We start from the raw sequence: 12,133 nt of genomic DNA, 5'->3' as shown, positions 1-12,133 counted from the left end.
TTTGATTAAGGTTTTCAACACGAATTTACATGTTGATATGAAATAACAAAATGTTACAAAAGTTGAAAATATAATTGGTATTTTTATAATCAGATACATCGGAAGGAAAATTCACAAATCTTCTTTTCTCAGAAATTTTTCATTTATGCATGAAAACTTTTCAATAAATAAAAGTTAAATATCTGATAAACTGAAAGGTTTAAAAACTAATAATAAGCATCTCAATACATAAATATTTTTAAATGCTTTTTTACCCGAAGATTAGGTAGAAATAATAGAAATTATAATTAGATTTCCAGGAATAATAATTAGATTCATATATAATATTTTGTCTAAATAACCCACAGTATTCGTAGTTGCAATTCTTCAAAGACTATTTTTTTTTAATTTAAATTGACTACTAAAACAGAATTTAAATTTTAATAATCATTTAGTTATTTCAAACAGATGTTTTGCAGTGTTTTTCTTTCATTTTTGCGTGACACTTTTTTTTCCTTGTTTTTTTTTTCAATTTTAAGGAATTAACCACGAAACCTATGTTCAGTTAGTCATGAGTCTATACATAAATTATATTAAACAAAACATTATTAAACGTGCCTTTTTAAGCGAGCATCTTACACAATTTTAAAATTGAAAAATAATGTCTTAATTCCAATAAAATATTAAGAAGAGTTTAAATAAGTAATGATAATTTACAGGTAATGATTGTTAATATTGTTAACAAAAGTGTTTAAAAACATTTTAATGTTTACATTTTTTCAGTTTTCACCGAATTCATCACGATACACTCATTAGTGTAAACAAACATATATGATAAAATAATTATATTATGATTAACATAATAATATTATGCTAATCATAATATTTTTATATTAACATCGTTCGTAATTTTCAAATCAAAGGAAAAATCCTAATTTAATAGACCATAGCCATATTTTTTTATATTATGAAAGTGTTTCTAGATATTGCATAATTGATAATTTTTCATAAGCGCTCAGTAAAAACATTGAAGATCTTATTTTCATTTTAAATAGTAAACCGTTCGCTAAATTGTATTTTCTTTAGAAGACCTAAATCAATGCGAATTCCTTCAAAAGATACGTATTGTAGAAATGGAAACATTTTAAAATGAACGGAAGTCTGATGTCTGAAACTCTTCAATTTGAGCGCAGGCTGTCCAGATGGCATCTGGATGCTTGAAATGATGAGGATGAAGATTCATCTTGAAAGACCAAACATCCGACGGACAGATGAAAGGATGCTAGAAGAACTCTATCAGCGTCCTCTCTTGCAAGATGAATTCTTTGATGACACCAGCGATGAAGTAAGTTTTTTTTCTGGTAAACTTATACTTTTACTACCTACGTATACTACTACGTATACTTCTACTTTTACTAATAATTTACTACTTTTGTATTTAGTATCCTTTAAGTTTGATATTCCGGTCAGTTTATGAGACTGTGACAAAAAACAATATCTGACATTTTTAAATTTATTATTTTGGTTAAATGGGGTTTCAGTATACACGGTAAAAAGCTCCGGTACTCAGGGTACCGGTACATTTTACCGTAAATTTTATTTTTACCAGACATGTTACGAAACAAAAAAATCTGATATACTGTAATTTTTACTGTAATAATTACCGTATACTCTAATTAAAAAATAGTGTAAAAATTGTGGTATAATATTTTACAGTAAAAAGGAATTTTATGGTAAAAATAGATTTTATGGATGATGTACAGTGACAGTACTCTAGACCGTAATTTGATCCAATATTTTTTTACAGCGCATAAAATATACTGCATTATAATTTGTTGTCAATATCGTAAACATTTAAAACCAGAATAGAGTTTAATTATTTAGTTAGAAAATATTAATTATGAGGATATATAATGAGATTTATTATTGTTTATATTAATCTTTTTACGTAAACTTTTTTCCCTACGATACTTGTAAATTATATTTTTTTACAATTATATTTTTATATTTTTTTTATACAATTGGAAAAATACTAAAAATTATAAGTACCAAGAATAATTCAATGAATGCTTATTACAAAATAAAAATTTCGAATAAAATTACGGTAAAAAGTACCAGCACATAGTGTGTTTAGAATTTTATAAATCTAAGGTTAAATTTGTGGGTAAAGAAATTAAATATTGTCTAGAATATTTTTCAGAAACAAAATAAAAAAGTAAAGGGGGGCATTTTTTAAATATTACAAGGTACAATTATAACGGAAGAGCAGTTTTTAAAATAGTTAAAAATAACAACGAATTAAATGGCTCAGTGTTTTACTCATTACAAAATAATGGTAACTGCATGTTTTTAAAATTATATTTATAACATCTATGTTTTTTTTTAAAGATTTTTGTTTTAGATAAAATTATGAAATATAATAGATTAATAGATTAAAATTGAGTTAAATAAGTTATTAAATAGGTAAAACTTAAAACAGTGTTTACAACAAAGTTATTCTCCAGCAAACGTTCTTGGCGTTGTTATAAAAGGAACATTTATGAATTTAACCTTGTTCGTTAATTTGTGAAAATACTAGATAGTCAGACCTTTTTTTTCTACTGTCGCTTCATTTGAAAAATAACTATTTACCATTCTTAACGTTTTGAAATTATGAGAACGTCTTTAAGGTGAATAAAATAATATTAACCCATAACTACGAATATTTCACACCAATAAATGAAATTTTTCTTGAACAAAACAAATATTTTTAAAACGATGTTCATAAATTTTTGAAAGTTATCTGCACCATACGAAAATGTATATTTTCTTATAAAACTAATTTTTTTTTAAAAATCTATACCATTTTTAAATATTTGGGTTATTTGTTGTAAAGATAAGTTTAAAAGTATATTAATTTATTTACGTTTTTGTCATTTAGATAAATACTCCAATAAGCATCTATAAATTAGATTACATGATATGAAAACTTTTTTTATTAATTTCTATTTAATAAGGATTTATTTTATACTGCATCGAACCAAATTAATGATAATTTTAAAAAAAATTATTTTGACAAACGAATATCAGTGCTTTTTAAAATGCTAATTTTATTGATATAAAATTTTCCATAAATGACAAATTAAANTTTTTATATTTTTTTTATACAATTGGAAAAATACTAAAAATTATAAGTACCAAGAATAATTCAATGAATGCTTATTACAAAATAAAAATTTCGAATAAAATTACGGTAAAAAGTACCAGCACATAGTGTGTTTAGAATTTTATAAATCTAAGGTTAAATTTGTGGGTAAAGAAATTAAATATTGTCTAGAATATTTTTCAGAAACAAAATAAAAAAGTAAAGGGGGGCATTTTTTAAATATTACAAGGTACAATTATAACGGAAGAGCAGTTTTTAAAATAGTTAAAAATAACAACGAATTAAATGGCTCAGTGTTTTACTCATTACAAAATAATGGTAACTGCATGTTTTTAAAATTATATTTATAACATCTATGTTTTTTTTTAAAGATTTTTGTTTTAGATAAAATTATGAAATATAATAGATTAATAGATTAAAATTGAGTTAAATAAGTTATTAAATAGGTAAAACTTAAAACAGTGTTTACAACAAAGCTATTCTCTAGCAAACGTTCTTGGCGTTGTTATAAAAGGAACGTTTATGAATTTAACCTTGTTCTTTAATTTGTGAAAATATTAGATAGTTAGACGTTTTTTTTTCTGTCGCTTCATTTGAAAAATAACTATTCGCCTTTCTCAATGTTTTGAAACTATGAGAACGTCTTTAAGGTGAATATAATAATATTAACTTCTAATTACGAATAATCCACACCAGTAAAAGAAGTTTTTCTTGAACAAAATAAATAATTTTTTAAGATGTTCATAAATTTTTGAAAGTTATTTGCAACAAACGAAAATTTATACTTTCTTATAAAACTATCTTTTTTTAAAAAATCTATACCATTTTTAAATATCTGGGTTATTTGTAGAAAAGATTAAGTTTAGAAATATATTTATTTATTTACGTATTTGATTTTTTAGATAAATATTCAAATTAGCATCTCTAAATTAGGTTACATGATATGAACACTTTTTTTATTAATTTCTATTTAATAAGGATTTATTTTATACTGTATCGCACCTAATTAATAGTATTTTTAGCAAAATTATTTTGACAAACGAATATCAGTACTTTTGAAAATTTTAATTTTATTGATAGGAAATTTTTTATGAATGATAAATTAAAATTTCATATTACAATGCAATCAAATCCTTTCATTTTAGAAATTTTAAGCTTATTCATGTAGATATCATCTCATTTATATAAATAAATTTCAAATTAGCAAATTACTCGTTTCAATTCGCAATTAAAAACACGAATATATTCTTAATATATTTATGAAAAAAATATTTTACCTTGAAGGACATTTTTAAAGAAACAGCGAAAAAGAATAGTTTTGAAAAAAAATATTGGACTGCTTAGCTGTCTTAAACAGATCTTAAACACAAGTTAATTTTCTGAATCGTTATAAAAAATATTTTAGTAGAATAAATTTTTAATCGGAGAAGTTATTCACTACACATGCAAAACCCTTTAAAATAGATTTACAATTCATAAGGATCTAACCCTAAACGCTAAAGATAAATGTGGTGTGTTCATATTCTCGACAAACTTTAACTGACCATAAAATTTTTTCGTTCTCGAAAAACGCAAGAATAAGATGGATCTAAGATATGGGAGAGAGCTTTCTATTCTATTTATAATCTAGCACTAAAGCTGAGAGGAAGGTTTACATATGATCTTCTTTGAGGTAGTTTGGCATTCTGTAAGAAAATTCTTATAAATATTTTCTTAATATTTGTGATGGGTTCTTATATTAGGAGAGACTGAAAACTAATTTTATACTAAAACAGAGTTTTACTCTATCTTACTAAACTAAATCGCATTGTATGATGCCCATATTTAAAGAGTTTTGGAGGAAAATAAACATCGCCTACGCTTATGCATTATAATTTTTTCTTTGGATTTTTTAAAGCCTATTTTTAAATACTTTATTCTCACATTTTACGAGTTTATGCTAGAAAAAAATATATAAAAAGGCTTTTCTCCAAACGCTGGAATTTATAATTGTGTATATAGGGGAATGCTGTAAATTACTTGTTCTTAATTTAAACTTTAAGTAGCATGAAATCGCTTGCAAATCAGATCATAAGACACATAAATCGAATTTTAAGGTACATAAATCAAATTGTAAGATTCATAAATAAAATCGCCATGTATTTAAATTGAATAAAAAGTAAACTTTTATTTTTTATTGCAATTATGTGCAGAATTTAACAGCCGGGGGAAAAGATGCCATTTTAAAGATGGTGCAAGTAGAAAATAGGCTTCAAAATTTAAAAATTTTAAATTTTTTAAATGTTAAATTTTTTTAAAAATTTGAAATACAGAGCAATTTTTTTTAAAAATTTATTTTAAAAATGTTTATTTTGTTCAAAGACAAACTTTCATGTGATCTAATCAAGAAATATAAGGACGTTACAACGTATAAGGACGATGCAAAGTTTTTTAAATATTCTTTTCGAAAATGTTTCTTTCATTAGAAAACAAAATTTCATGTGATCTAATCAAGAAATATAAGGATGATGCAAAGTATAAAAAAGATGCAGCATTTCTTTAATTTATTTCAAAAATGGTTCTTATGTACAAAAACAAACCCTCATGTGATCTAATCAAGCTATATGAGGACGATGAAACGCTTAATGATAACAATGGAATTGATGAAATTTTAAAATAATATAAAACTTAATAAAAACAATGCAATAAAATACCGTGTATTAACAATGTAATAAAATATCGTGTTAAAACAATGCTATAAAATAGCGATTGTAAGATAGCCTGGTGAACTAAAAGGTATGTTAAGAGCTTCTCTCATCAGAGTTGATAAGCATCAAGAAATTCTTCCTCACAACGGGCAAGAATCCAAAACAAGAAAAACATTATCATGAGTATTCATGCAAATGTTACAAAAACTTGATGATTATAGCAGTCTTAAGCATTAACTTTCTTCAACATTTATTCTATTACTGTTCAGGTTCTGGTTCAGCATCACCAATTAAGCATTAGTGTAATGTACTATTAAAACTTTATTTCCATTTATTCGATTTTTATTGGCATAAGCATTTTAAAGGCAGGCTGGTTATCATGCCCCACCATAAAATTTAAAGCCATATTAACATAAAATCAAGAGCACTTTTAGTTTTTACATTGTGAAAAGAGTTTCTAAAAGTTGAGAAAAATTGTGTTAAAATAGATCTGAAATAAAATATCGTCGAATTTGAAAACCCCGCGCATTCAAAATTGAAACAGCATATACTCGCTTTTCAGCTAAATATATGGTCTCAAAAGTGAAGTGGAGGGGAAAATGTGTGAGAGATGTTCGTTGGCAGATGGCAGGATTCTAATCATGCACTTCCGGTCTCAGTAGGATGCTTTATCCACCTTAATTGTACTATACAATCCAGGGAGAGTTAAGAAACTTTATATAGTAGCCGCTACAAGGGCACATCATGTAATACTATTACCCAACATTTCGCAAAAGTGGTCTGGAGGGAGAAATATATAAGAGAGATGTCCGTTGACTCACGCCCGGATTCGAATCAGGGAACTCCGGGCTCATNTAGTATCATGTAATATTATTTCCCAATTTCTCTCATAAGTGATCCGGAGGGAAAAATTTGTGAGAGATGTTCGTTGGCTCGTGGCAGGATTCGAATCAAGGACCTCCGGGCTCATAGTAGGATGCTCTATCCACCATAGTTTTACAACACAGTCCAGAGAGAGTTTTAAAACTTTATACAGTGACCACTAATAGTATCATGTAATATTATTTCCCAATTTCTCTCATAAGTGATCCGGAGGGAAAAATTTGTGAGAGATGTTCGTTGGCTCGTGGCAGGATTCGAATCAAGGACCTCCGGGCTCATAGTAGGATGCTCTATCCACCATAGTTTTACAACACAGTCCAGAGAGAGTTTTAAAACTTTATACAGTGACCACTAATAGTATCATGTAATATTATTTCCCAATTTCTCTCATAAGTGATCCGGAGGGAAAAATTTGTGAGAGATGTTCGTTGGCTCGTGGCAGGATTCGAATCAAGGACCTCCGGGCTCATAGTAGGATGCTCTATCCACCATAGTTTTACAACACAGTCCAGAGAGAGTTTTAAAACTTTATACAGTGACCACTAATAGTATCATGTAATATTATTTCCCAATTTCTCTCATAAGTGATCCGGAGGGAAAAATTTGTGAGAGATGTTCGTTGGCTCGTGGCAGGATTCGAATCAAGGACCTCCGGGCTCATAGTAGGATGCTCTATCCACCATAGTTTTACAACACAGTCCAGAGAGAGTTTTAAAACTTTATACAGTGACCACTAATAGTATCATGTAATATTATTTCCCAATTTCTCTCATAAGTGATCCGGAGGGAAAAATTTGTGAGAGATGTTCGTTGGCTCGTGGCAGGATTCGAATCAAGGACCTCCGGGCTCATAGTAGGATGCTCTATCCACCATAGTTTTACAACACAGTCCAGAGAGAGTTTTAAAACTTTATACAGTGACCACTAATAGTATCATGTAATATTATTTCCCAATTTCTCTCATAAGTGATCCGGAGGGAAAAATTTGTGAGAGATGTTCGTTGGCTCGTGGCAGGATTCGAATCAAGGACCTCCGGGCTCATAGTAGGATGCTCTATCCACCATAGTTTTACAACACAGTCCAGAGAGAGTTTTAAAACTTTATACAGTGACCACTAATAGTATCATGTAATATTATTTCCCAATTTCTCTCATAAGTGATCCGGAGGGAAAAATTTGTGAGAGATGTTCGTTGGCTCGTGGCAGGATTCGAATCAAGGACCTCCGGGCTCATAGTAGGATGCTCTATCCACCATAGTTTTACAACACAGTCCAGAGAGAGTTTTAAAACTTTATACAGTGACCACTAATAGTATCATGTAATATTATTTCCCAATTTCTCTCATAAGTGATCCGGAGGGAAAAATTTGTGAGAGATGTTCGTTGGCTCGTGGCAGGATTCGAATCAAGGACCTCCGGGCTCATAGTAGGATGCTCTATCCACCATAGTTTTACAACACAGTCCAGAGAGAGTTTTAAAACTTTATACAGTGACCACTAATAGTATCATGTAATATTATTTCCCAATTTCTCTCATAAGTGATCCGGAGGGAAAAATTTGTGAGAGATGTTCGTTGGCTCGTGGCAGGATTCGAATCAAGGACCTCCGGGCTCATAGTAGGATGCTCTATCCACCATAGTTTTACAACACAGTCCAGAGAGAGTTTTAAAACTTTATACAGTGACCACTAATAGTATCATGTAATATTATTTCCCAATTTCTCTCATAAGTGATCCGGAGGGAAAAATTTGTGAGAGATGTTCGTTGGCTCGTGGCAGGATTCGAATCAAGGACCTCCGGGCTCATAGTAGGATGCTCTATCCACCATAGTTTTACAACACAGTCCAGAGAGAGTTTTAAAACTTTATACAGTGACCACTAATAGTATCATGTAATATTATTTCCCAATTTCTCTCATAAGTGATCCGGAGGGAAAAATTTGTGAGAGATGTTCGTTGGCTCGTGGCAGGATTCGAATCAAGGACCTCCGGGCTCATAGTAGGATGCTCTATTCACCATAGTTGTACAGCACAGTCCAGAGAGAGTTATAAAACTTTATACAGTGCCCACTAATAGTATCATGTAATACTATTTCCCAATTTTTAGGGACCGAGGGTGTGCGGTATTGGTCCTCGTTAAACTGTTCTACCGTAAAGTGCTTGACTTCGCGTGCAGGTTGTCGGGCTACCGAAGCGGGGGTGCCATCCCCTCTGCAAAGGATGAAAATTGTGATGGCATTTCTTTGGATCATCCTCAGGGATGTTTTCCAGACCGTCGCCAATAGCCCATTGTGCAGCTCTAATGTGAGGTAAATGAACTACAACAACAACAACAATATACCGCACATAAGGAATTTTATGTTATGCAATAGAATTAAAATATTTAAATAAAATTATTTCAATATATAACTAAAATATATGTACAATATCTAATTAATAATAATTTTATGATATAATATAAACGTTTCCTTTTGTATTCTTTAGCAAAATTATGCATTCAACACAAAGTATGTTAACATTCAATGATTAATGATAATTAATAAAACTACCAAAACAACAAAGTATATTCTCAGTAAAATCTTTCTAAAGCTATACTATAATAAATGCACCATGAATCATTTTGCGCAGTTTTCAAAAATATTTAAAATGAAAGAATCTTTGAATTTTGAGATGAAGTATTTGAAATTCAGTGGCTTACGTGAAAAAATATTAAGTAATAACACATTGCCTGATATCTGTGCCCGTTTTTCAGGACTCGATCTTTCAAAGGCCTTAATATAAGTCCCTTGTAATTTTGATCCCATTTAAAAGACGTAGACAACACCCGAGCTGATAACCCTACTTTTCCCAACTTTCCTCCACAACCGACAAGACTTAAAGCCACGACAAATTCAACGTTCCCATTGTTGTGTTTGTATACCGGATATTAAGTCGGATGTAAAGTTCGAATTCCCAACCTCAGCTCTCTTTCACTTGTAACTGATATATTTAACCGAATCTGCCAATAGGCAGAAGCTTAAGTTAAACCATACTTCCAAATTATTCCGCTGAATATAAAAAGCATTTTTGATAAAAAATACCATGATTTCTGGATGGAAAGTTGGATAATTCTGTATATTGTGCAGCTGTCTAGCTAAAATTTTGGAAACACGTAAAGTATGTCTTCGGAAACAATACTAAGGAAATTTCTGATGTAAAAATGAACACCTGAAGTACAGTGTGGCTTACCACTATGTTTACCCTAATCCATTCATTTCTTCAAAATTCTCTTTGAAATTAGCTAGTTTGATGAAACTTTATTTTGGTTATGACCTAATAAAATTTACCAATATTGAGAACATTTCAAGTTTAAGTATATTTTTGTTTTAGTGTTACCATATAAATAATAATTATAACTTAATTTTATAATCTAAATTTAGAAATGAATTTTGCCTAGATTAAAAAAAAAAAGAATCGGTGGCAATTCCGAATGCAAAATTCAATAATATAATATCTTTAAAAAATATCTGAGTTTTAAAATGGTCCTAGCCATGAACATCATATGAAGTCCTTATTTGAATAGTCGCCAAAATGTGCATTTTGTAATTCATAGTTTTCAAGTCATCTAGGCAGCAGAAATAAACCGAACTTGCCCTATTTTTAAAATAAGATAGAAATGAATGGTTCAAGCAGTTTACTCCATGTTCTTTTAAAAAGGGAAGTGCAAAATTAAGAAGTACAAAAATTTGAGACAATTTCACTCCATGTTAATATTGTAATACAGGAGTTTCCAACTTACATGTGGCCGGGGGGCACGATTAAAACACCAGCCAAATGGAGGGCCGCAACTTTATCAAACTTTTATATAGGTCTCTTTTTTATGTTTGAAGGAACATTAAATATTACTGTCATATTTTCATCCAGTTGTACAAAACAAAAGTATTGAATTACAAATTAAAATAAGAAGTAGATTTTTAAAAATATTTAATTACATATTAAAAAATTCTGCCTACAACAACTTTAATGTGCACCTATGTATTAAGCAATTAATGTGCAACAGATATCTAATTGTTAAGATATAAAACTTTAAAAAGGTTGGTGTTAAAACTTACATAGTAGCACACAAAATGTTCAATGAGAGAATTGAGGTTTGTCTGCCGCAACCACCAGAGAATAGAAATTTACATTTTAAATTTTAAATTTACAGATGTAAATAATTTCGTCCAAAATGAGGGGTTTCAGAAAGTTAGATCGGAGAATTTCTTCGAGAAAATTTCTAATGCGAATATACTAAATTATATATACAAATACAAAAAAAAAGGAAAAAAAGAGCAACATACACGATCATTTTTGTATTTGTATAAAGACTTTCTTGGATTCAAAACCTGAGAAATAAATTTTTTTGCACAGTTAGTAAGTTAAATTTCACAGAAACGAAGAAATTAGGTTTTTTTTTAACGAAAAAAAAGTATTTTAAACCCATATAGATTTTTTATGAAAATTGTCCACAAAAAAATTACAACTAAAATATTTAAGTTCGCGGGCCACAAAAAAGGCTTCGCAGGCCACCAGTTGGTAACCACTGCTGTAATATGTCTAAAAAATAGTGTAGCTCAATACGCTTCGATATTACTTACAATGTATGATTTAATTACTTCGACAATTTTTCTTTAAATTGGAAAATTTATAGCAGACAGGCTGAAGTTTTATTGACACAACAAACAAACAGTGTTTTTGTATCATTTTTTACTCCAAGTTCATATATATTAAGACTTATAACACCATACAATCTCTCATTATATATAACACGATGAATCAACTGTCTGTTAGCTCCAAGTTAAACAACAGAACTCCCTCTTTCTATGTCTATAAATACAAAATTTGTCCAAATGCCAACTTTTACCGATATCTCAACAGGATTTGCCTTGTAAATTCTTCCAACTTATCTTAATTACACCTTTCCCTAAATGCCCTTTTCATTCCAAACTTCAGGTGAAACATCAATTGTTCCTTCGAATCTTTCATTTCTGCGGACCACATGGAAAAAGATTCCTTTCTTCAGGTTGTTAGAGAATGAGAAACATTCCAAAAAGGGGGGTCCGCCTCGTTTTTCATTTTTTGGAACGTCCTCACAGCGAGCGAACACCTCCTGAAAATCGCTGACGCAAACCTTAAATTAACCGCGTAGGACGAAAGTCGGTTTTTGTGGTGTCGGTGGCTTATTCGACAGTACCGACGGCTCGGTCGTTCGAGCCGGGTACTTTATCCAATGCAAATTAAGAATTCGAACGAGTGTGTTGTTTAGAATTAATTTAGAAATAGTTTGTAAACTTGTTGATTGGCGAAAATGTGTTCCGGGATTATTGATGTCAACCTCAACAGGGATGCACCGTCCACCCCATGGGGATTCAGACTGCATGGAGGAAAGGACATTGGTTTTCCATTGGTCATTCAACGAGTG

The 12,133-nt window shown here is 29.9% G+C and overlaps 1 protein-coding gene across 1 annotated transcript in view; it reads left to right on the top strand.

Moving 5' to 3' along the window:
* Positions 1–11,555: 11,555 nt before the first annotated feature.
* LOC107444519 (synaptopodin 2-like protein) overlaps positions 11,556–12,133 on the top strand; it is a 31,688-nt gene continuing 31,110 nt past the window's right edge. The window contains exon 1 of the mRNA XM_043045131.2: positions 11,556–12,130. Coding sequence (XP_042901065.1) covers positions 12,020–12,130 — 111 coding nt within the window. The 5' untranslated portion in view covers positions 11,556–12,019. The remainder of the gene's footprint in view (positions 12,131–12,133) is intronic.

This window comes from Parasteatoda tepidariorum, chromosome 10 (genome assembly GCF_043381705.1).
Source record: "Parasteatoda tepidariorum isolate YZ-2023 chromosome 10, CAS_Ptep_4.0, whole genome shotgun sequence".
NCBI classification, from domain to species: Eukaryota; Metazoa; Arthropoda; class Arachnida; order Araneae; family Theridiidae; genus Parasteatoda; species Parasteatoda tepidariorum.
Note: the sequence above shows the minus strand (reverse complement) of the source record. Positions and strands in the feature narration are given on the sequence as shown.